The 26,721-nt window shown below is 40.4% G+C and overlaps 1 protein-coding gene across 1 annotated transcript in view; it reads left to right on the forward strand.

The window, feature by feature from the left end:
* Nucleotides 1–26,721, forward strand: part of LOC118401883 (complement C3-like) — a 57,216-nt gene that overhangs the window by 16,598 nt on the left and 13,897 nt on the right. The window contains exons 8-22 of the mRNA XM_035799545.2: nucleotides 3,496–3,607; nucleotides 4,984–5,107; nucleotides 5,622–5,737; nucleotides 7,766–8,119; nucleotides 8,209–8,406; nucleotides 13,464–13,625; nucleotides 13,710–13,836; nucleotides 14,045–14,119; nucleotides 14,205–14,405; nucleotides 14,549–14,663; nucleotides 15,063–15,151; nucleotides 22,291–22,430; nucleotides 24,521–24,727; nucleotides 24,833–24,893; nucleotides 25,745–25,825. Coding sequence (XP_035655438.1) covers nucleotides 3,496–3,607; nucleotides 4,984–5,107; nucleotides 5,622–5,737; nucleotides 7,766–8,119; nucleotides 8,209–8,406; nucleotides 13,464–13,625; nucleotides 13,710–13,836; nucleotides 14,045–14,119; nucleotides 14,205–14,405; nucleotides 14,549–14,663; nucleotides 15,063–15,151; nucleotides 22,291–22,430; nucleotides 24,521–24,727; nucleotides 24,833–24,893; nucleotides 25,745–25,825 — 2,162 coding nt within the window. The remainder of the gene's footprint in view (nucleotides 1–3,495; nucleotides 3,608–4,983; nucleotides 5,108–5,621; nucleotides 5,738–7,765; nucleotides 8,120–8,208; nucleotides 8,407–13,463; nucleotides 13,626–13,709; nucleotides 13,837–14,044; nucleotides 14,120–14,204; nucleotides 14,406–14,548; nucleotides 14,664–15,062; nucleotides 15,152–22,290; nucleotides 22,431–24,520; nucleotides 24,728–24,832; nucleotides 24,894–25,744; nucleotides 25,826–26,721) is intronic.

Below are 26,721 nucleotides of genomic sequence, written 5' to 3' on the forward strand. Positions count from 1 at the left end.
GTTTGAGCTCAAGTCTAGGTTCTGGCTGGGCCATTCAAGGACATTTAGAGACTTGTCCCGAAGCCACTCCTGCGTTGTCTTGGTTGTGTGCTTAGGGTCATTGTCATGTTGGAAGGTGTACCTTCGCCCCAGTCTGAGGTCCTGAGTTTTCATCAAGGATCTCTCTGTACTTTGCTCCGTTCATCTTTCTCTCGATCCTGACTAGTCTCCCAGTACCTGCCGCAGAAAAACATCCCCACAGGATGATGCTGCCACCACCATGCTTCACTGTAGGGAGGGTGCCAGCTTTCCTCCAGACGTGACATTTAACATTACATTTAAGTCATTTAGCAGACGCTCTTATCCAGAGCGACTTACAAATTGGTGCATTCACCTTATGACATCCAGTGGAACAGTCACTTTACAATAGTGCATCTAAATCTTAAAAGGGGGGGGGGGGTGAGAAGGATTACTTATCCTATCCTAGGTATTCCTTAAAGAGGTGGGGTTTCAGGTGTCTCCGGAAGGTGGTGATTGACTCCGCTGTCCTGGCGTCGTGAGGGAGTTTGTTCCACCATTGGGGGGCCAGAGCAGCGAACAGTTTTGACTGGGCTGAGCGGGAACTGTACTTCCTCAGTGGTAGGGAGGCGAGCAGGCCAGAGGTGGATGAATGCAGTGCCCTTGTTTGGGTGTAGGGCCTGATCAGAGCCTGGAGGTACTGAGGTGCCGTTCCCCTCACAGCTCCGTAGGCAAGCACCATGGTCTTGTAGCGGATGCGAGCTTCAACTGGAAGCCAGTGGAGAGAGCGGAGGAGCGGGGTGACTTGAGAGAACTTGGGAAGGTTGAACACCAGACGGGCTGCGGCGTTCTGGATGAGTTGTAGGGGTTTAATGGCACAGGCAGGGAGCCCAGCCAACAGCGAGTTGCAGTAATCCAGACGGGAGATGACAAGTGCCTGGATTAGGACCTGCGCCGCTTCCTGTGTGAGGCAGGGTCGTACTCTGCGGATGTTGTAGAGCATGAACCTACAGGAACGGGCCACCGCCTTGATGTTAGTTGAGAACGACAGGGTGTTGTCCAGGATCACGCCAAGGTTCTTAGCGCTCTGGGAGGAGGACACAATGGAGTTGTCAACCGTGATGGCGAGATCATGGAACGGGCAGTCCTTCCCGGGAGGAAGAGCAGCTCCGTCTTGCCGAGGTTCAGCTTGAGGTGGTGATCCGTCATCCACACTGATATGTCTGCCAGACATGCAGAGATGCGATTCGCCACCTGGTCATCAGAAGGGGGAAAGGAGAAGATGAATTGTGTGTCGTCTGCATAGCAATGATAGGAGAAACCATGTGAGGTTATGACAGAGCCAAGTGACTTGGTGTATAGCGAGAATAGGAGAGGGCCTAGAACAGAGCCCTGGGGACACCAGTGGTGAGAGCGCGTGGTGAGGAGACAGATTCTCGCCACGCCACCTGGTAGGAGCGACCTGTCAGGTAGGACGCAATCCAAGCGTGGGCCGCGCCGGAGATGCCCAACTCGGAGAGGGTGGAGAGGAGGATCTGATGGTTCACAGTATCGAAGGCAGCCGATAGGTCTAGAAGGATGAGAGCAGAGGAGAGAGAGTTAGCTTTAACGGTGCGGAGCGCCTCCGTGATACAGAGAAGAGCAGTCTCAGTTGAATGACTAGTCTTGAAACCTGACTGATTTGGATCAAGAAGGTCATTCTAAATAGTTCAAACTTGGTTTCATTAGACCTGAGAATCTGGGTTCTCATGATCTGGGAGTATATTAAGTGCCTTGGAAAACTCCAAGCGGGCTGTCGTGCCTTTTACTGAGAAGTGGCTTCAGTCTGCCCACTCAAATTAGCAACATTTTTTTTTTTTTACTGTTTGTCATCTTTGTCATCATGGAGTATTGTGTGTCGATTGTTGAGAAAATGTTTATATTTAATCTATTTTAGAATAAGTCTTTAACGTAACTAAATTTGGAAAAGGTCAAGGGGTCTGAATACTTCACGAATGCACTGTACGTTTTATATTTAAATAATCTGGTCAACGGTAATTTCAATTCTTGATATTTACCCCATTGATTAAAAAAATGAGCTTAGCACATATTTCTTTCTCCATCATAACCCAAAATAAGTCTTTACAACAATATGCCATTGGTAATATCTTGAAGTATACATTATATAAAGCATTGGAATTGTACTGACTTTAATGAAATTCTATAATAAATAAAACATTGACATCCTATAGTATTTACTCTATTTCAATTTTAATTCAAGAAGTAAATCTCAATTGACCCTTCACTAAGCCCCGCCCCAGACCTTTGGGAAACTAATTGCAGTGCTCCAATGGATACCAACTCTTGTCTAGTCCGACACCTCGGACAAGCTTATGTTTAAATCGCATGAATGCTTTGGCAAGAATGGAGTTTCCTTCAAAAAAATAAATGTTTAAATTAATAAATAGTTGAACAGTACATGTTGTGGAAAATCTTGAGTCAAATATTTACACAGATACCGGAACTTGTGAATTCAATTTAGACTTTATTACACGCGTAACAGAGCCGAGCCCTTCCATGGAAAATATTAAATTCTCATATTACAGAGTCCTGCCTTTATAGTATTCTGTCTTTGCATAAAGTATAGAGTCCCCTCTCTCTATATGAAAATAGTTTCCCTTGACCTTTCTCCACCATTATCTTTTCATCTCAGTTCTTGCTTGTTAACGCCCACATCTGAAAGCTGTATAGGTTATAATGGTAGCGGGGTCCTGGTCCTATATGTTCCATTCCTTATGTAGCCATTCTGTCTCTGCTCTTCAAAGTGGACAGCCTAGATGCTGCTAATAATGGAAATGTAATCATAGGCATGAGTTTTGCTCCAACATGCACCAGAAGTACTTGCTCCTGTGATTCCTGAAATGCAGAGTCTGTTGGAGTATTTTTAGAATCCAAAATTATACTTTTGTTACATTGCTTGCTAAGTCAGCTGGTTATCTAGCTAGCTCCCAGTCTCATTGACCTCCAAACATTTCAAACACTAGCTAGCTAGCCACTTAATATAACTTGTTTTCTCAGAATGTATGTTAGCTAAGTTAGCAATGCTATGAATACAACTCCCATCTGCTGTCAACATCTGGATACGATTAGAGAGCACTAATTAGCTCCTAAGTTGTTACAGCTTTGACTGCATGCATGCTGAAGGTGAATTCAGAGCAATTCAGTGGCTAGCCACACGACAAACATAATTTGACAAGGTTCCCGTGAATATATTGTAATGACAGTCCACCACAACATAAGCAAAAGTTTCCTGATTAGCATGGGGTAGTCTGTGTTTAATTTCATTGTGTATTAGAAACACAGTTTGAGATCATTGGGGAGGGAATTTCGCCAATGGTTGAATGGGGAATTGGGTTTCACGGGGAAATGTTGTCTGAGGTTGCAACAGTAACTAAGGGCGGCGGAGCTTAAGCGAAGATTCAATTTCATTTATAACACTGCTACACACTTGTTTCTCAGGTACTTCTCTGGAACAGAGGTTGTAGGCTATGCATATGTCATGTTTGGATATGTGTGCAAAAATGGCTCGAAAATCCAGTTATCCACCTTACTACAAAGGCACCAATTACAAGTAAGTTTTTCCTGAACTGTGCTTTACTGATGAAGCCCTTACAGCAAAGTTATTATGATCACTGGAATGTTTCCACAAGGTATGCTATGTATTATTTGGCAGCATATTATTGATCAAGTAATTGTACAATCTCTCAGCAATTCAAACTCAAATTCAAAGCAGTGACTTAGGGCAGGATTTACAATGCCATGATAAAGTATTGCCCCCTTTGTGATTTTCTGTGTTGTTGCATATTTTGATACTGAATGTTTTCAGATCTTCAACCAAAACCTAATATTAGGTAAAGGGAACATGAGTTTACAAATAACACAAAAAAAGTATACTTATTTTATTTATTTAATTAACAAAGATATACAACACACAATTTCCCTGTGTGAAAAATTAATTGCATCTTTACACTCAATAACTGGTTGTGCCACTTTTAGCTGCAATGACTCCAACCTAACGCTTCCTGTAGTTGTTGATCAGTCTCTCACATCGCTGTGGAGGAATTTTGGCCCACTCTTTCATGCAGAAATGTTTTAACTCAGAGACATTTGTGGGTTTTCAAGCATGAACTGCTCGTTGGTAGACATTTGGTGAAAACCAAACACTGCATTCCACAGTAAGAACCTCAAACCAACGGACAAGCATGGTGGTGGTAGTGTCATGGTTTGGGGACGGGTTTCTGCCTCAGGACCTGTACGACTTGCCTTAATAGAAGGAACCATGAATTCTGCTCTGTATCAGAAAATTCTGTGGGAGAATGTCAGGCCATCCGTCTGTGAGCTGAAGCACAGCTGGGTCATGCAGCAAGACAATGATCCAAAGCACACAATCAAGTCTACATGAATGTAGCTAGAAAGCAACAAATGTAAAGTTTTCGAATGGCCTAGTCAAAGTCCAGAACTAATCCCAATTTAGATGTTGTGGCAGGATTTGAAACGAGCAGTTCATGCTTGAAAACCTACAAATGTCGCTGAGTTACAGCAGTTCTGCATGAAAGAGTGGGCCAAAATTCCTCCACAGCGATGTGAGCGACTGATCAACAACTACAGGAAGTGTTAGGTTGCAGTCAATGCAGGTAAAAGTGGCGCAACCAGTTATTGAGTGTAAGGGGGGAAATGAACTTTTTCACACAGGGGAATTGGGTGTTGCATACCTTTTGTTTATTAAATCAATTAAATAAGTATGGAATTGTTATGTTATTTGTTCACTCAGGTTCCCTTTATCTAATATTGGGTTTTGGTTGAAGATCTGATAACATTTAATATAAAAAATATGAAAAAGTAGAGACAATTAGAAAGGGGGGAAATACTTCTTCACGGCACTGTACCCTTAGAATACTGATTTGTCGATATTCTACATTTAACCATCTTTTTGATTTTGTCTCTCAGACAGGGACAACCACAGCCATACTGACAGTTGCTCAAATCATTGCTGCCGCTAAAGACGTTAATAGTATTGATGATATCCTTGAATGTTCTCTCTATGCAAGAGCTACTGTCTTCACTAGCTCAGGTGTGGTAATACCTATTGTGAATGCTATATGGATTCATCCATTCATATCCATCAGACCAAGGTCAAATACTTGTGCAAAATACTTCAAAATTCTTGAAAGTATTTGAGGTGTGCTTGAATTAGCTTTGTGTGTGCATTTTTGGAGCTACTCTATTGGTTCCATGGAAAACTAAATCAAGCACATCTCAAGTATTCTATAATCATTGTTGTGTGTTCATAATCCCTTTATTACTGTTGCATGTTCAGTTTAATAGATAAAAAACAACAACATGGAAACACTTATTAAGGCCGCATTGGGTGTCTTTGTTTTTGGACGATACATAATTCAAAGAGCATCTTCAATCCAGCCTGTGATGGGCTGTTCTACTAGTGACTTTTACTAGTGACACCCATCCTTTTTTCTGTAAATATACATAAGAGCATTTGGAATGTGTATTTGACCCTAATATCCACAGATTATATTTGTTACATCCCATATAACACCTTGTTTTCTCCTGGTCCGTCTCTTTCCTAGGCAGTGACATTGTAACAGCAGAACTCACAGGCATCAAAGTGGTTAAATCTCCTTACTCAATTTATTTTACCAAATCCTCCAAATTCTTCAAGCCAGGCCTACCATTTAATCTTCATGTAAGTTGCATACGTCACAAGGGTAAACTTTTGTCTTTAGAAAGAAGCAGAATTATACCCTTACCAAGTCCTTAAATGTATATTGTATGGTAACTCTAAAAAATAAAAAATAGAAACAACACATTTACTTATTACATGTCTAGCAAACACTTTACTTGACACCCAGCGTCATAACACGTTATGACACTGTCATAACCATGTTATAATATGTCATAACAGCCTACCTGTTATAATATGGTCATAACACTGTCATTACATATTTAGACCTGTTGTGACATATATTGCATTATTATATGGCTGGTTACGACACCTACATAAGAGTGTAAAAACCCACAAAACCTACGACTGTAGTTATTTTGTAGCTGGTTATGACACCTATATAAGAATGTCAAAACTCACAAAACCTACCACACAAGTCAAAACATTCCGTTACACCATAGCCTACGTATCAACAGTATGATTGTTATATATACTTTTTAGAAATTTACCATGTTAAATTATAATTGTAATTGTGCAAACATTGATGTCAGACATGCACCTACCCCAATGCTCTGCTGCTGATGACTGGGATGAATGCAGGAGCAGGACAACTGATGACTGATATAGGGCATGTACGTGATAGGCCTATCTGGGTTATATGGTTATGATGGTCATAATGCTTCTTGACATTAACATAAAGTGTATTTTCTTAGTCCAAGTAAAAGTGACACATGATGGTCATAATGCTTCATAACAGGATCATGAAGTTATTTAAAATACAATGAAAAAAGCGTGACTAATGAATTCATTACAACAAAAACTACAGATTAAAAAGAGAAACTTTCAAACAAAAGGGAACTTATTGTCAGGGGAAAAAACTAATTTGAATAACCATGGGTTTTGAGACTTATGTAAGTGTCATAAAATAATGCAATCTATGTCACAACAGGTGTAAATATATGGGTCGTGACAGTGTTATTGTGACGCTCAATGAGTGAATAGGTGTGTAGTCAGGCGCAGAGAGCAAAGGATGCGGGAAAAACACGCTTTAATGTCCAGAAATAATCACAGGAACAAAAATAGTATACCAAACCAGGTATACCTACAGAACAAAAGTACCCTATCGTGAAAAATAAAAGGACAGCGAGAAACCCAAATGAAAACATTAACCACTCTAACACATACAGATGAACAAGCCCGCACAAACAGAAGCGGGCTGAACGAACTTAAATAACCCCACCCTAACAACCAAACAAGGAACAGGTGAAACCAATTAGACAAAACCAAACGAACACAGAACAAAGGATCGGTGGCAGCTAGTAGACCGGCGACAACGACCGCCGAGCGCCACCCGAACAAGAAGGGGAGTCACCTTCGGTAATATTCATGACAGTTATGACCATATTATGACATGGTTATGATCGTGTCACAACTTACACTGGGTGTCAAGTAATGTGTTACCTATGTTTATTTCTCTTTCAAATATCAAGGAATATATTACTTTCGCAATAAAATTGTGTTTTCATGCACTTTAATGTTGCTAAAACTTCACTCTGAAAAAGTTAACTTGGAGCATAGTTTTTCTATATTTAAACACATACTGTATACTTTCAGTATATTATTGAAGTATACCAAATTATTCTACAAATTAGACCGTGTGTGGAATTCTGAAAAACATGCATTTTCAAGATAATGGCTAAATAAGAGAAAGGACACTTTTATTTGTTATGTATTCTGTGTATGCATAAACGATATTATTCAAAATATTAAAAAGAATACATATGAACAAAAAATACACTAAAAGTAATCTATCTTAAGACATGAAGTACATATAAACCAAAAAAGTTCAAAAACACTTATTTAAATAACATTTCATGGACTTATTATTTAAGCAAAATGATACATTAAAGTACAGTATACTTTTTTTTATTAACTTAATTTAAATAAGGGTAACTCAAGCACATTAACACAAACGGTCATGCAACCTTTCTCACACTCATGCCCTCTCAACCCCTGTTAAACACACCCTCTCTTTTTCTCTCTCTTCAGGTGTACCTGACTGACACTTCTGGCTCTCCTGTAAAGGGCATTGAAATAGAGCATGAGAGACTGAAATACTTCACAGACAGCCACGGAATAGCTTACATCACCATTAACACTGTTCGCACAGACAAAACAAAAAATGTCCAAGTGACAACCGCTGTCTCTGGTTTACGTGATTCTAGTCACCAGGCACGAAAAGATATCACACTTTTAGCATACGAGACAAATACAGTCAAAGAGTACATCCACCTTTCTGTGGACAAATCTGTTGTGAAGAAGGATGAGTCCCTCTACGTTGCCGTCAACTTCCTTGGAGAAAATGGGGTCAATGTTTTTCAACATGATTTCATTTCATACATGGTAAAACAACTGTAAATTAACTATGTTTTTCTTTATCGTTTTGCAATTCTACATTTTTTATTTTTATTACGGTTTAAATGTTATATTAGGTGGTCAGCAAAGGGCGGATCATTGAAATAGGGAAGTGGAATTCAAAGGGCAAAGCTCTCCTCAAAGAAACCTTGAAAGTAACTCCAGACATGCTCCCTTCCTTCCGCCTGGTGGCTTTCTACATTGTGCCATTGCAAGGTTATGACGTGGTGGCTGACTCACTGTGGGTGGACGTGGAGGACCAGTGCATGGGACAGGTAAACTCTAAACTATAAGTGTTTTAACAATATACAGTGAGTGTCACGTCTAATCAAGGTGGGTGGAATCAGGTGCAGAGAGCAGATAGCGATATGAAAGTTTATTCTCCGGTGAAACACGGTCAACCCAATAACACAGGGTGAACAATCCAACACAGGATAAAAGACGAACCGGAGAATAAGAACACAAGATACACCGACAGACATAGATGACAAATAAACAATCCCGCACAAAACAAGGGCGGGACAACCTACTATATATACAGACACTAATAAACTAAACAACACACAGGTGAAACCAATCAGACAAAACCAACAGATACACGAAAAGGGATCGGTAGTGGCTAGTAGGACGATGACGACGACCGCCGAGCACCGCCTGAACGGGCAGGAGAGCCAACCTCGGCGGAAGTCGTGACAGTGAGCTCCAAAAGTATTGGGACAGTGACATATTTTTGTTGTTTTGGAATTGAAATGATACAATGACTGATGTTAAACTGTCAGCTTTAATTTGAGGGTATTTCCATCATATCAGATTAACTGTTTAGAAATTACAGACCTTTTGGTACATAGTCCCTCCATTTTAGTCGGAAATTTACGTACACTTAGGTTGGAGTCATTAAAACTCGTTTTTCAACCACTCCACAAATGTATTGTTAGCAAACTATAGTTTTGGCAAGTCGGTTAGGACATCTACTTTGTGCATGACACTAGTAATTATTCCAACAATTGTTTACAGACAGATTATTTAATTTATAATTCACTGTATCGCAATTCCAGTGGGTCAGAAGTTTACATATACTAAGTTGACTGTGCCTTTTAAACAGTTTGGACAATTCCAGAAAATTATGTCATGGCTTTAGAAGCTTCTGATAGGCTAATTGACATAATTTTAGTCAATTGGAGGTGTACCTGTGGATGTATTTCAAGGCCTACCTTCAAACTCAGTGCCTCTTTGCTTGACATCATGGGAAAATCAAAAGAAATCAGCCAAGACCTCAGAAATAATTGTAAACCTCCACAAGTCTGGTTCATCCTTGGGAGCAATTTCCCAACACCTGAAGGTACCATGTTCAACTGTACAAACAATAGTATGTAAGTATAAACACCATGGGACCACGCAGCCGCCATACCTCTCAGGAAGGAGATGCATTCTGTCTCTTAGAGATGAACGTAGTTTGCTAACAAGAAATTTGTGGAGTGGTTGAAAAACGGGTTTTAATGACTCCAACCTAAGTGTATGTAAACGTCCGACTTCAACTGTATATTTATATATGTGTATATATATATACATGTGTATTAAAGTAGTAAAAAGTTAAGTATTTGGTCCCATATTCATAGCAAGCAATGACTACATCAAGACTGACTCTACAAATGTGTTGGATGCATTTCCTGTATGTTTTGGTTGTGTTTCAGATTATTTTGTGCCCTATAGAAATTCATGGTAGATAATGAATTGTTTCATTTTGGAGTCACTTTTATTGTAAATAAGAATACAATATGTTTCTAAACACGTCTACATTAATGTGGATGCTACCATGATTACGGATAATCCTGTAGGAATCATGAATAATGATGAGTGAGAAAGAGGAATAAATATCGTACCCCCTGTCGTGTCTTTGGCTATGCCGGATTAAGTGATATGACATGCTATTCTATAAAATAATTTCTCCGTAATTAATATCACCTGATTGAGCTAATCATGTAAATGTAATTAACTAGAGTCGGGCACCACAAAATAATAAACTCTTAAAGAACTAGTAATATTTTACATCAATAGCAGTCAACATTCATCTTTATCTTACTTCAGTCTCATAATCTGAAAGTTGTAAATTCTTTTATCTGCAAGAACCCTGGCTAACAATTTGAATCAGTAATACAAAATTGGGTTTAATTATTTATTTACTAAATACCTAACTAATCACACAGAATTCACATACACACAATTAATCATAACTTGATTACAAATGACGTTATAAAGGAAAACGTCCCTGGCGGGCGGAACAGATATGACAGCTGGTTACACAAAGGAAAAGGGGCTGGGTTGAGTGAAAGAGCGGGAAAACAGGAACAAAGGCGAAGCTGTGCTATCGTAAATACAGTATCTTATGCATTGTAAATTACCGCCCATTTGGAAAAGGAAAATGCAATAAATATTTACTCTGAGCTGCGCTTCAGTAGGTTGGTGGTAGATGGAAGACCGTGTTGCCAAACCAAGTCCTCTGTCCTTTGAAGAATGTCTCTGGTTGTCAATTGAATACGTTGTAGTAACGTTGTGTGTGATAGATGGGATACTCTGTCTGTTCCTTCCTAACCTGCGTTTGTAGCTGTGGTCGCTAACTCAACAGCTAGGAGGTATCACTTCTGTAGTGAATAAGAGTTAAAAAGTTCATACCATTCGCAACCAAAGCTCATGCTGATGTTGGCTTCGTTCTGTAGTTATTATCTGAACCATTCTGACATAGGACCGTAGCCCTCATATCCTCGGAACAGGAGGTTATGTTGTCGTCAAGGGCTTATATAGGAAGGGAGAGGAGGGTTTGTTTGAAAAGTTTTATAGCCCTTGTCCCTTCACAGGGGAGGGCCACTGATTGAGCAGCCCTATCTTATGAAAACCCAAATGTCACATTTTAGAAGCTAAAATCACATTTCATCCCATCACAAATAATTTCATATTCAAACATTTAAATTGAACAACAATTCCATGTGAATCCGATAACTCTGATGTGTAGACTTTCCACTGTAGAGTTTATGTAATCTTATCATTGATGAGAATGTCTCAGATGACAACCGAACTGACATCATATTCATTAAGTACCACCGCATATGTTCAATTGTTCGGATTACCACAATATACAGTGGGGCAAAAAAGTATTTAGTCAGCCACCAATTGTTCAAGTTCTCCCACTTAAAAATATAAGAGAGGCCTGTAATTTTCATCATAGGTACACTTCAACTATGACAGACAAAATGAGAAGAAAAAAAATCCAGAAAATCACATTGTAGGATTTTTTATGAATTTATTTGCAAATTATGGTGGAAAATAAATATTTGGTCAATAAACTTGTTATCTCAATACTTTGTTATATACCCTTTGTTGGCAATGACAGAGGTCAAACGTTTTCTGTAAGTCTTCACAAGGTTTTCACACATTGTTGCTGGTATTTTGGCCCATTCCTCCATGCAGATCTCCTCTAGAGCAATGATGTTTTGGGGCTGTTGGTGAGCAACACGGACTTTCAACTCCCTCCAAAGATTTTCTATGGGGTTGAGATCTGAAGACTGGCTAGGCCACTCCAGGACCTTGAAATGCTTCTTACGAAGCCACTCCTTCATTGCCCGGGCGGTGTGTTTGTGATCATTGTCATGCTGAAAGACCCAGCCACGTTCATCTTCAATGCCCTTGCTGATGGAAGGAGGTTTTCACTCAAAATCTCACGATACATGGCCCCATTCATTCTTTCCTTTACATGGATCAGTCGTCCTGGTCCCTTTGCAGAAAAACAGCCCCAAAGCATGATGATTCCAACCCCATGCTTCACAGTAGGTATGGTATTCTTTGGATGCAACTCAGCATTCTTTGTCCTCCAAACACGACTAGTTGAGTTTTTACCAAAAAGTTATATTTTGGTTTCATCTGACCATATGACATTCTCCCAATCTTCTTCTGGATCATCCAAATGCTCTCTAGCAAACTTCAGACGGGCCTGGACATGTACTGGCTTAAGCAGGGGGACACGTCTGGCACTGCAGGATTTGAGTCCCTGGCTGCGTAGTGTGTTACTGATAGTAAGCTTTGTTACTTTGGTCCCAGCTCTATGCAGGTCATTTACTAGGTCCCCCCGTGTGGTTCTGGGATTTTTGCTCACAATTCTTGTGATCATTTTGACCCCACGGAGTGAGATCTTGCGTGGAGCCCCAGATTGAGGGAGATTATCAGTGGTCTTGCATGTCTTCCATTTCCTAATAATTAATTCAAACCAAGCTGCTTACCTATTGCAGATTCAGTCTTCCCAGCTTGGTGCAGGTCTACAATTTTGTTTCTGGTGTCCTTTGACAGCTCTTTGGTCTTGGCCATAGTGGAGTGTCTTTTATACTGATAACAAGTTCAAACAGGTGCCATTAATACAGGTAACGAGTGGAGGACAGAGGAGCCTCTTAAAGAAGAAGTTACAGGTCTGTGAGAGCCAGAAATCTTGCTTGTTTGTAGGTGACCAAATACTTATTTTCCACCATCATTTTCAAATAAATTCATAAAAATTCCTACAATGTCATTTTCTGGATTTTAAAAAATCATTTTGTCATAGTTGAAGTGTACCTATGATGAAAATTACAGGCTTCTCTCATCTTTTTAAGTGGGAGAACTTGCACAATTGGTGGCTGACTAAATACTTCTTTGCCCCACTGTAGTTCATTTCCCCCCACATTCTGACGTTCCCAGAATCTCTATGTTAACCAAGGGTTTTGCAAATGTAACCTTAGTAGGGTAGAGAGAGGGAAAAGGGGGGAGAGGTATTTATGACTGTCATAAACCAACATCATGACACCCCAAAAAAGCTAACCTCACCTGTTATTGTAATGGTGAGAGGTTAGCATGTCTTGGGGGTAGGATATTTGTGTGTCTAGCTTTCTCACTCATCATTATTCACGAAACATTCAGGACTATCCATAATCATTGTAGCATTCACATTAATGTAGAAGTGATTTGAAATATTTTTATTATATTCTTATTTACATTATAAGTGACTCCAAAATGACACAATACATTGTTTTCCATTCATTTCTATGGGGGGGACTATGTACAAAAAGTGCTGTAATTTCCAAATAGTTTACCCGAAATTGATAAAAAATACCCTCAATTTATAGCCGACAATCTGCACTTTAACCTCATAGCCATTAACCATTTCACATCCAAAGTGCTGGAGTACAGAGCCAAAACAACAACAAAATTGTCACTGTCCCAATACTTTTGGAGTGTACTGTACATTCAATATGTCACATCACATTTTCTTGTTCTCATTAATGTTCTTTGCATCTGTCCATGTTCTGATTTTTAGCTAAAACTATCCATAAAGAAATCTAATAAACGTCCAGACTTCCGCCCAAGAGAAGAGTTCTCTCTGAACGTGGAGGGAGACCCAGGTGCCAAGGTTGGGCTGGTGGTGGTTGACAAGGCTGCTTACATGCTGAGTAAAAAGGGCAATCTCACGCAGGCCAAGGTGACTCACTGAATTCTTGTTACATTTTTATATTCTGCTGCTTGAACCATTTTGACACGCCCCTTCTATCTCACTTTATTTCAGATCTGGGATGAAGTAGAGAGGAGTGACAAAGGGTGCACAAGGGGAGGGGGGCGAAACAACATGGCAATTTTCTCAGATGCTGGCCTCCTGTTTGTATCCAATCAAGAAAAAACAGCACCTAGACAACGTAGGAGCAATCTGCATAATATTATTTTATATACTATTACTACATTCCAGATAAGCATACGCTTGTTGAGATGCACTGATCACTGCAGCATTTGAATTAGTAAGCTACTGGACAAATACTGTAGTTGATGTTCTCTTGGTTTCTTCAATTATGTTAGTTAAGATTAGACCCTTTTATCAGCTTCAGTTGCTTTTCAATCATCTCTTAGGATTTAGTTGTGACACAGAGGTACCTAAAAGGAGGCGACGGGCAGAGTCTTTACAGGAAGCCAAATATGAGCTAGGTGAGTAAGGGCTGATGTAACAGATCATAAATAGAATGAGGGTGAATTAACTGATATAGCTGCGTTATGTTATCTACTTCCCAAGCGAGACCGTATGAAGAGAATGCGAAGAGGTGCTGTCATGATGGCATGATGGACTTTCCCTTGGACTACTCATGTGAGAAGCGCTCGCACTACATCACAGAAGGGCCGAAGTGTGTGGAGGCCTTTCTACTCTGCTGTCAAGGAATCCAGAAAGATAAGATACGCTTCACCACCCCAGAACTGATCCTCTCTCGCGGTAGCGGTAAAAGCATTTTTTCTCTCTTTTTTTCAGTCTGTCTTTGTCTGACATACATTTCATAGGCAAATCGATAGATTGTGTAAATATAAATGTCTATCGAGTTCTCTCACTCTCTTTCTCTTCTTCAATCTTGTTGAATTTTTCAGAAGGAAATGCAGATTTATTTGATGACGATGAGGAGGACATTATTATCCGCTCTAAATTTGATGTCAGCTGGATGTGGACCACCATACTGCTTAGTGATAAAGAAACGCATGCTGGGTAAAGACAACATTTAACAGACAGTAACACATGATTGTTCCTCATGTGTTACTGATTATTTAAAATTGATGGATTTAATCAGGTATGGGTTTCAGAATTTGGGAACCAGGTAGGTATCTCACATACTCAAGATCTGACCAACCAAAGATAAGATATTCAAAGGGCTTTCAAATGTAAGCGAAGCCCCAGTTCAATGCAATTGCAAGCAAATGTTCTGTTTTCTATTAGACTACAGCATGATGCATTGTATTCTAATGATGTGGAGGAAGTAGTAGTTTAGATACTTTTGATAATATAATAATAATAATTTCCCACTGGTTCTGCTAAAGCAATCCCTCACATGTTAAATGCATCCAGCAGATAGAAATGTATATCATTCTCTCTCGCTCCCTTATTCAGCATTGTCACACATGAAAAGACTAACATGGTTCTTCAAGACTCCATCACACAGTGGATGGTCCTCGGTATCAGTACCTCTGAAACCAAAGGTGAGTGGCTCCAAGTACCATCTCAATTTCTAGCATGATAGTACGGTAAACGTTTCAGATGGAGACAATGTTTTTTCAATGGGAGTCATCCATTATTGATGAATGACAACCGAGATGATGTCCAAAAAAAATCCACAATATATCTGCCTTTAAAGGGTCAATCTGGTTATGCTACATCCATTTTTGTACTTGGTAAAAAACATATGTATGAAAATACACTAGATTTTTACATGCATTTTTACTTATCTTATTTATCTTTCATTAGCCTAAAAATCAATGGTATGCCTATTTCTAACAATAAAGTAAATTATCATCTCTCAAGGTTTTGATTTAAAATTGTTATTTAGTCACAGCATAAAATAAATTAAATATGAACCACCATGACTACACAAACATGGACTATATAATACAATTAAATAAACAAGTTATTAAGAACCCAGCAATTATTATTTTTGATTATTACTATTCTCCATGAGAATTAGAGTGAAAAGTGGTTGATCAATCCCCTTAGCCCTCATAGGTAAACATGCCTGTTACATTAAGTGTACATTAAGTACACTCAGCGACTTTAAAACATCCAAGTAATAAAATAAACCATCATATCATAAGAGACTATCATATCCATCACATTACCATCCTGCAACCTCTAATCATGGTCACAATGATGTAAAAACAAAACAAATAAAAGATGTCAATACCATTGACCCTCTATTCACATATTAACCTTCAAGAGCTAACTTTCTGCTAATTCATTATCTCAATCAGTCTTGACACTGGTTTAAATAGTCTTCCTGCCCTTGACCTAATATGACCCAGAGTACCTTCAACTGCATAAGGAGTAACAGTGTTGTGTATTGTTGCAATAGTGGGTCTGTCAACACAGTCAGTGCGTAACTGATCAGATAAGGAATGGTCTTAGTTTGGTAGGTCAGTACAGATATTGTAAGCAGACTGGCCAATTAGCTCACTCACGACACTGTTACGGTCATGGTCAGATTCTTGAAGACTCTCTGATCGAGGCAGACCTTCCAGCTGCAGTATATCTTCCACAGAATGCAAAGGTGGAATATCCTAAGCATCCAAGGATTGCACATCACCCTCCAGGCTTGTGTCACCTGTTCCTTCAGAAGGCAACTCCAACACCCACACTTTTATTCTGTACTCAGCATCATCATCCACTGCAGTGTCCATGGCAGCTGAGACCACAAGGCCGTCATTCATGTCCTCAGACTCTGTTAATCCAGACATGTCTGTTCCATCATCAATGGCAGCATGGGGAAGAGGAAGAAAGTTGACTGGCATTATCAGGTTGCGATGTACCGTCTTCTCCTGTCCAGTGGAGCTGTTCTGAATCTTAAAAGTGTGACTCAGCATTCAATCCAGTGACAAGGTAGACAGTATCCTCCCAACAGTCAGCGAGGTTCCGCTTTCCGCGCTCCCCCTTGTTAGCCAGCAACACTCGATCACAAATCTCCACTGGAGCTCCTCTGACTCTTCTGTCATAGAGGTCAGCATGCCTCTTCAACTGCTTCTTCAACTGCTTCAACTGCTTCGCTTCAACTGCTTAGCCTCTTCAACTGCTTCGCCTGTGCTGTATTCATGGCTTCTTTCAGATCTCTCCTCAAGGACTGAACAAACTGGTCATAGTCGACAACTTCTGGGTTCTCTATGACAGAGCCAAAGACTATGTCAACAGGCAGTCTTGGCTTCCTCCCAAACATTAGCAGGAAAGGGGCAAAGCCTGTGGTCTCATGGATTGTACAATTGTACGCAAACGTGAGGGACTTCAGCGCCTGAGTCCATCTGTGCTTTGCTTTCGTCGGCAGGGCCCGTATCATGCTTCCCAACGTCCTATTCATCCTTTCACAGGACCCATTCCCCATCAGATGGTACGGCATGGTGTGAGACTTCTGAACACCTGCAACACTCAACAGTTCGTCTATTAAAGCACTCTCAAAGTTGGGTCCCTGATCTGAGTGTATACGGCGAGGCATCCCGTAGACACAGAAATAGTTGTTCCTCAATTGATGAGCTTAGCAGACTGGTTCGGACACAAAGAAGGCATGAGCCAAGTTGGTAAAGTGATCAGTAACAACGAGCACATCCAGGGACTTGTTTGAAGAATCTTCTGCAGACCAAAAGTCTATGCACACTAGTTCAAGAGGCTCAGTTGTTATTATGCTCTCGAGGAGATCTTGCTTCCGGATCAGGAGTCTCGATCACAACGCATCTCCTGCAACACTTCACATATGCTTTAACCTCCCTATCCAGGCCATGCCAGAAGAACCTCTGTCTTGTCAAGTAGACTGTTCTCTGTTGGCCCTGGTGGCCAGCTTCATCATGGACACCCTTCAACAGCGTTCATGGAGGCTGGAACCACATACAGTTACTTTCTCCTCTTTGTAGCCACATTCTTCGAAACACGATACAGTACACCCATCTTCATGGTCAACTTGTCCCAATTTCTGAGAAGACACACGACCTCAACACCCTCATGGACACGCCATCTCCGGGATGGTCTTCTCCCCCTTTTCACAAAGAAGATCACTCTGCTGGTCACGTTGTCATCATGCTGCTTACTCATCAGTAGGTTGTGTGGCATTCCACATTTTGTTAGGTTACAGCCTTATTGTATTTATATACATTTTTTCCCCCTCAATCTACAAACAATACCCCATAATGACAAAGCAAAAACAGATTTATTTTATTTTTTTGCTGATTTATTATGAATAAAATACTGAAATATAACATTTACAAAGGTATTCAGACCCTTTACTCAGTACTTTGTTGAAGCACCGTTGGCAGCGATTACAGCCTCGACTCTTCTTGCGTATGACGCTACAAGCTTGGCACACCTGTATTTGGGAAGTTTCTCCCATTCCTCTCTGCAGATCAAATCAAATGTTATTTGTCACATGCACTGAAAATAACAGGTGTAGACCTTACAGTGAAATGCTTACTTACAAGCTCTTAACCAACAATGCAGTTTTAAGAAAAAGAAGTGTTAAGTAAAAAATAGATAAGTCAAAAATGTAAATAAAAAGTAACAAATCGGGTTGGATTGGGTTCAAGTCCGGGCTCTGGCTGGGCCACTCAAGGACATTCAGAGACTTGACCCGAAGTCACTCCTGTGTTGTCTTGGCTCTGTGCTCAGGGTCATTGTCCTGTTGGAAGGTGTTACGAATCCCTTTTGGCCGGACAGTCTAGGGGGGGATGGTAATGAGACCCGTAACATAACTCATGCAATTTATAATAGTGACAAAGTAAAAGTGTGAACGAAATAACCACGACAACTGAAATCTACCGTCAAACTCAGGGTTTATTAATAAACACACGGTAATGGGGGGAGCAGGAAAAGGGGCTGAACTGGACCCAAGGAAAGAAACAATAAGTATTCAAAAACACCCCTAAGCTAGACTAGCCTAATTTAACAGCTAAATAACTAACCAAAGATACAGTGGGTGGTCCGCCCAGTTCTAACTAGTGTATTTAACAAAGTTTACCTACGGGTAGTGTATGCTCATGGGCAACTTGTCTTGGTTCCCCCTTTTCCCACCAGCAAACAAACAAACACCATAACCAAAAACAATACTCACAGGTGATGACAAAGTGCTATGGAGGTGCTCAAACAAAAGATAGCTCAATACATAAAGAGAGTGAAACAGAGAGATCTACAGACATGGCATTTACAGAGAGATTGAGCTCCACAGCAAACAACTGACAGGGTTTTTAAACAAAGGGAAAGGAACAGTGATATGGTAGGAAACAGGAGGAGGTGTGTCTTCTGATTGATGCTTGATTGGTGACTGTTTGGGGAGTGATGATTTTCACCTGTGAGGGGAGAAGGACAGAAAAGAACACAGGATACATACACACACACCTGTACCTGTATCTGTAACAGAAGGTGAACCTTCACCCTAGTCTGAGGTCCTGAGCACTATGGAGCAGGTTTTCATCAAGGATCCCTCTGTACTTTGCTCCGTTCATCTTTCCCTCGATCCTGACTAGTCTCCCAGTCCCTGCCACTGAAAAACATCCCCACAGCATGATGCTGCCACCACCATGCTTCATCGTACGGATGGTGCCAGGATTCTTGCAGACGTGACGCTTGGCATTCAGGCCAAAGAGTTCAATCTTGGTTTCATCAGACCAGAGAATCTTGTTTCTCATGGTCTGAGAGTCTTTAGGTGTCTTTTGGCAAACTCCAAGCAGACTGTCATGTGGCGTTTACTGAGGAGTGGCTTCCGTCTGGTCACTCTACCATAAAGGCCTGATTTGTTGGAGTCCTGCAGCGATGGTTGTCCTTCTGGAAGGTTCTCCCATCTCCACAGAGGAACTCTAGAGCTCTGTCAGAGTGACCATCAGGTTCTTCGTCACCTAACTGACCAAGACCCTTCTCCCCCGATTGATCAGTTTGTCCAGGCGGCTAGCTCTAGGAAGAGTCTTGGTGGTTCCAAACTTCTTCCATTTAAGAATGATGAAGGCCACTGTGTTCTTGGGGACCTTGAATTCTCAGAAATGTTTTGGTATCCTTCCCCAGATTTGTGCCTCGACACAATCCTGTCTCAGAGCTCATTGGACAATTCCTTCGACCTCATGGCTTGGTTTTGCTCTGACTTGCAGTGTCAACTGTGGGACCTTGTATAGACAGGTGTGTGCCTTTCCAAATCATGTACAATCAATTGAATTTACCACAGGTGGACTCCAATCAAGTTGTAGAAACATCTAAATGAGGTATTTCTTTTTTTGTTTTTAATACATTTGCCAGAAAAAAACTGTTTTCGCTTGGTCATTATGGGGTGTAGATTGATGAGGATTAATTTTTATTTAATCCATTTTAGAATAAGGCTGTAACGTAACAAAATGTGGAAAAAGTTAAGTGGTCTGAATACTTTCCAAATGCACTGAATATTTCCTTATTGAAGCAATGCAATTAGAACAATACTGAATGCAAACATGTTCAACATATTTAGCAAATATGGGTCAGGCTATTTAACAAATTAGGCTATAGGCCTAATGGACTAACATTGAAATTGGACACAGTAGCAGCCAAAAGTTTGGACACACCTACTCATACAGTTATATATATATAACTGCTCAAAAAAATTAGGGGAACACTTAAACAACACAATGTAACTCCAAGTCAATTACACTTCTGTGAAATCAAACTGTCCACTTAGGAAGCAACACTGATTGACAATAAATTTCACATGCTGTTGTGCAAATGGAATAGAAAACAGGTAGATATTATTTGTAAGTCGCTCTGGATAAGAGCGTCTGCTAAATGACTTAAATGTAATGTAATGTAATACATAAAAGACTGTAAATACACAAATACACTACTTAAAAATCATACAATGTGATTTTCTGGATTTTTGTTTTAGATTCCGTCTCTCACAGTTGAAGTGTACCTATGATAAAAATGACAGACCTCTACATGCTTTGTAAGTAGGAAAACCTGCAAAATCGGCAGTGTATCAAATACTTGTTCTCCCCACTGTATTAAGCAAACCAGATGGCACAAATTGCTTTTTAACATTTTTTGACAGATAGCCTGCGGCACGCTCCAACACTCAGACATAATTTATAAACAAGGCATTTATGTTTAGTGAATCCGCCAGATCAGAGGCAGTAGGGATGACCAGGGATGTTCTCTTGATAAGTGTGTGAATTGGACCATTTTCCTGTCAAAATGTAACAAGTTATTTTGGGTGTCAGGGAAAATGGATGGAGTAAAAAGTACAATACCACAAAAAACTACTTAAGTAGTACTTAAAAATACTTTTACTTAACTACTTTACACCACTGGCAGAGCACATGTCTCTTTGCCATTCCAGTCTCCAAAATACACTTTTCGGTGGTGGTATAATTTCCACAAAAATGTTAAATTGTTTGTCTACATTTTTTGTCATTGTTGTTCTGAACCCACTGCCCGCAAGTCGTAGTTAAATTCTCATCTACGCTTCAGAAGCAAAACATTGTGTCATTGTGTCATTGGGTTATATGACCACGTATCCTCCCCGACAAACTTCCCTCCTTTTGTTTCTGTCTTAAGTAAGTATACCAAACATAACATATCATAGGAATTGGAGGGACACAAAAAACATCTACTCAGAGCAACCAGGCTGAATATTTATGTATTACTCAATTTACAACACCGTAGTTAAATAAACACCACTGTATAAATTATAATCCACATTGTCGAACAAAAGTTTTAAAATTATGTCACACTGTGAGATTACAATGAGGTTAAAGGTATTTGTTGCACTTTGCACAATTATTTTGCACTATGGCAATGTTTTACTTGTTTTATTTTGAAACCATACAATGCTGGCTTAAAGGACAAGTTAGCATTTTTTTTCTTGACCTAATCTCACATTTTTTAAATGTAAATGTAAAAAAAAAATGTTTTTTGCAATTTCACTTGGTTTTGAGAAACTTAGCCCACCAGCGATATACTTCCTCTGGCTTGTTCTGCTGTGCCAGTGGACAGATAAAACATGATCAAAGGCTCCAAAAACACAACATTTCATCCTTTTAGAAACGTCAATGCACTCAGTATAGTGATGCAGGTATGTAGGTGTTGTACACATGAAATTGTGTCCTTCTGAACTTTATCTGCAATGTTATATTCCATTTTGTTGGAAAGAGCGATACTTTTCCTTGTGCGAGCATGAGAGTGCTTATAGATAGCACGTGCATGCTCGCTCACGGAAGGTATCGCCAGTATTACTCGCTGGTGGGGTGTCTGGGCACTTCTATAACATGCCATTTACATCAGAAATAGAGATTTGGTTAAAAAAAGCTAAGGTTGCATTTGGGCCTATTTTAATTATGGTTTATTCAGATGTTAATTGCACCACCAAAAACGTAGGTAAATGTTTGCCCAATAGGTTTGAGTTTGAGTTATGATGAAGTAAGACAGTTATACTGCATAAGCTCATGGACTTAAGACTTATGTTATATTTTTCAAGAATCAAAGGATTCATTGAAAAGACCATCGAGCAGCAGAAAATATCACAGGTTGTACCTCTTTAGCCATTATCAAACAACCCCAGATGACAATTAACAATTTGTTATTTATTATGACATGATCAGTCTGAAACACAGTCGTTAAAACTATATTTTTCTGTTTGCAGGTGTATGTGTAGCAGAACCTGTAGAAATGACTGTTGTAAAGAACTTCTATGTGGACCTGCGCCTACCATACTCTGTTGTAAACAGAGAACAAGTGCAGATCAAAGTAGTTATACACAACTACGATGAAGAGTCTCAAAAGGTAGATGTCTTGTTTGAAGTCGCTTGATCAGTAAGGCAGTCACTTTAGGCCGATGACTATATATACACTGCTCAAAAAAATAAAGGGAACACTAAAATAACACATTCTAGATCTGAATGAATGAAATATTCTTATTAAATACTTATATAACTATAGTTGAATGTGCTGACAACAAAATCACACAAAAATTATCAATGGAAATCAAATTTATCAACCCATGGAGGTCTGGATTTGGAGTAGCACTCAAAATTAAAGTGGAAAACCACACTACAGGCTGATCCAACTTTGATGTAATGTCCTTAAAACAAGTCAAAATGAGGCTCAGTAGTGTGTGTGGCCTCCGCGTGCCTGTATGACCTCCCTACAACGCCTGGGCATGCTCCTGATGAGGTGGCGGATGGTCTCCTGAGGGATCTCCTCCCAGACCTGGACTAAAGCATCCGCCAACTCCTGGATAGTCTGTGGTGCAATGTGGCGTTTGTGGATGGAGCGAGACATGATGTCCCAGATGTGCTCAATTGGATTCAGGTCTGGGGAACGGGCGGGCCAGTCCATAGGATCAATGCCTTCCTCTTGCAGGAACTGCTGACACACTCCAGCCACATGAGGTCTAGCATTGTCTTGCATTAGGAGGAACCCAGGGCCAACCGCACCAGCATATGGTCTCACAAGGGGTCTGAGGATCTCATCTCGGTACCTAATGGCAGTCAGGCTACCGCTGACGAGCACATGGAGGGCTGTGCGGCCCCCCAAAGAAATGCCACCCCACACCATGACTGACCCACCGCCAAACCGGTCATGCTGGAGGATGTTGCAGGCAGCAGAACGTTCTCCACGGCATCTCCAGACTGTCACGTCTGTCACATGTGCTCAGTGTGAACCTGCTGTCATCTGTGAAGAGCACAGGGCGCCAGTGGCGAATTTGCCAATCTTGGTGTTCTCTGGCAAATGAAAAACGTCCTGCACGGTGTTGGGCTGTAAGCACAACCCCCACCTGTGGACGTCGGGCCCTCATACCACCCTCATGGAGTCTGTTTCTGACCGTTTGAGCAGACACATGCACATTTGTGGTCTGCTGGAGGTCATTTTGCAGGGCTCTGGCTGTGCTCCTCCTGGTCCTGCTTGCACAAAGGCGGAGGTAGCGGTCTTGCTGCTGGGTTGTTGCCCTCCTACGGCCTCCTCCACGTCTCCTGATGTACTGGCCTGTCTCCTGGTAGCGCCTCCATGCTCTGGACACTACGCTGACAGACACAGCAAACCTTCTTGCCACAGCTCGCATTGATGTGCCATCCTGGATGAGCTGCACTACCTGAGCCACTTGTGTGGGTTGTAGACTCTGTCTCATGCTACCACTAGAGTGAAAGCACCGCCAGCATTCAAAAGTGAACAAAACATCAGCCAGGAAGCATAGGAACTGAGAAGTGGTCTGTGGTACCCACCTGCAGAACCACTCCTTTATTGGGGGTGTCTTGCTAATTGCCTATAATTTCCACCTGTTGTCTAGTCCATTTGCACAACAGCATGTGAAATGTATTGTTCCCTTTATTTTTTTGAGCAGTGTGTATATATATATATATATATATATATATATGAATGGACAAAGCCATCGATCACGTGACACCATTCATTCCTATGTGAAGACTCAATAGGCCATTGAAGCCAAATGAATTCAGTTAACGTTAAGATGGTGACATAACATACGCAGTTTGACCTAGTCCAGGAAGTGATGTTGCCGGCCATCTCAGTGCTGCCTCCTCTCATTGAGTAACTCAAGTTGAAGGCCGACTGGGGTATTGCAGAATGCCATTATCAACTGAATGATCATTATAACTTCTGTATGTGATTTAAAAACAATCCGTTCAAGGACAAACATCTGGTGTATTAGAAGCCATTATTGGTACCATCATTGTCTTCAATTTGTAATTTTACACAGATTGTCATTTTTCCATTCACTATAATGGGGGGTTCCTATTTATTGCAAACAAGGCCTGCAGCCCGCGGTTGGCGTTGAACTTTCGTGGCTTCAATGAGAGGGGACATTCTCCCCTGATTTAGACACAACTTAAATAACTTCTCATCTCTATTTGTAGGTCACAGTTTTGTTAAAGGCCAGTGAGGATCTGTGCACAGCAACGAATTACAGAGGATCCTACAGGGAAATAATTAATGTGGACAAAAAGTCACAGAAAGTCCTGTACGTCACTGTCATTCCCATGAAACCAGGCAAACACCAAATCACTGTAACGGCCCGGAGCGAGTATTATAGAGATGGCATAGAGAAACAACTTCTTGTTGTGGTGAGGCTACCTGCACCTGTTCGTGATGCTCACAGTTTAGTTGAGGACACATAAAATGTTTCTTTAAAATGTTTCTCTCTCTCCCCGTTTCTGCTCATATCATAGCCAGAAGGAGTGGAGATGGCCGAAATAGAGGAAAGGTTTTTGCAACCAGATTTTATGAACGGTTTGGACCAAAACAGCTGTTTACCCTCCATTAGATCTTAAAAAATAACATGGCTTAAAGGAGTGGTTCAGAACTTTACAACTTGATGTTAGATGGTTCCTCACCTTGAAAGTATTGTATGGGTGAGAGAAACTGTAATCCATGGTTCGGTTTACTTTAAACAGAACTTTACAACTTGATGTTAGATGGTTCCTCACCTTGAAAGTATTGTACTTTAAAGTGGCTGTTCCACTGGATGTCATAAGGTGAATGCACCAATTTGTAAGTCGCTCTGGATAAGAGCGTCTGCTAAATGACTTAAATGTAAATGTAAACTTTACAACTTGATGTTAGATGGTACCGCTGGTGCGGTATGGGTGAGAGAAACTGTAATCCATGGTTCGGCTTACTTTAAACAGACACTACAAAATGCAGCTAACTTCAGCCACTACAAACTAACAATCAATGGAAGTATGGCTAATGTATGTTTTTACATTAAAATGGCCATTTCACCTGTAAGTAAGATCAAACCAAATATGGAGTTGATTTGAGTTGATTTCAGGCGATTTGTTCTGAGAAAAAAAACATGCTCAAATGCCTTCATCACATCCATTGATTGTTAGCTTGTGGTGACTAAATTTAACTGAAGTTTGAAGTGGCCGTTTAAAGAAAACCGAACTATGGATTACAAGTTTTAAAATCCTGAACCACTCCTTTCAAATGTATTAAGGCCATTGTCGAGAATGTGCCAGAATGTCCTCCTGAGATTACACAGAGGCCTAAATCTATGATATCAACAACATTGGTTGATATTATGTAGGTGTGAACATATAATTGGTTATTTTTGTGTTGTTCCCTCTCAAATGAAACAGGGAAGCAGACAGGAAAAGTTTACATTAACCTGAAGAACAAGCTTCCAAGCACAATGTCAAGTACTTACATCACTATAGAAGGTATCCTCAACCTAAAAGATTGCTTATTCTAATAAAAATAAGTGTGTTGTGACTACTATATATTTAAAAGAAAACATTAATGAAACAATCCAATGGTTTTTGATGTTTTGCTGTCAGTGTGTAGCCTGGTGGAACCAGCCTCATCGCTGAGTTTACCATTCTGTTTCACTTCATGTATCAGTCTAGCCTTCCTCCAATAGATGGGTATTTGGAATAAGTTAGCAAATGACTGATCAAATCACCATCCTCTCAGAAGCAATGGGTGGGTTTATGACAAAATGCCACGTGGCCAAACACTGTGCTTTGAATTCGGCCGTCCTCTGATTGGTTGATGGTGATCCAATTTCAGACAAGTACGTTTTGAATAATGCCCCTCATTACAGACGTTGGCTCAAAACAGAAGTAGGCCAGACTGATATGTGAAGAGAAATGGAGTGGTGAAATCTAATCAAATTTGATTTGTCACATGCGCCGAATACAACAGGTGTAGTAGACCTTACAGTGAAATGCTTACTTAGAAGCCCTTAACCAACAATGCAGTTTTAAGAAAATACCAACAACAACAAAAAGTAAGAGATAAGAGTAACAAATAATTAAAGAGCAGCAGTAAATAACAATAGCAGGGCTATATACACGGTACAGAGTCATAGTCAATGTGCGGGGGCACAGGTGTCGAGGTAATTGAGATAATATGTACATGTATGTAGAGTTATTAAAGAGACTATCAAATCAAATTTATTTATATAGCCCTTCTTACATCAGCTGATATCTCAAAGTGCTGTACAGAAACCCAGCCTAAAACCCCAAACAGCAAGCAATGCAGGTGTAGAAGCACGGTGGCTAGGAAAAACTCCCTAGAAAGGCCAAAACTAGAGAGGAACCAGGCTATGTGGGGT

This window comes from Oncorhynchus keta, chromosome 23 (assembly GCF_023373465.1).
Source record: "Oncorhynchus keta strain PuntledgeMale-10-30-2019 chromosome 23, Oket_V2, whole genome shotgun sequence".
Classification (NCBI taxonomy): Eukaryota; Metazoa; Chordata; class Actinopteri; order Salmoniformes; family Salmonidae; genus Oncorhynchus; species Oncorhynchus keta.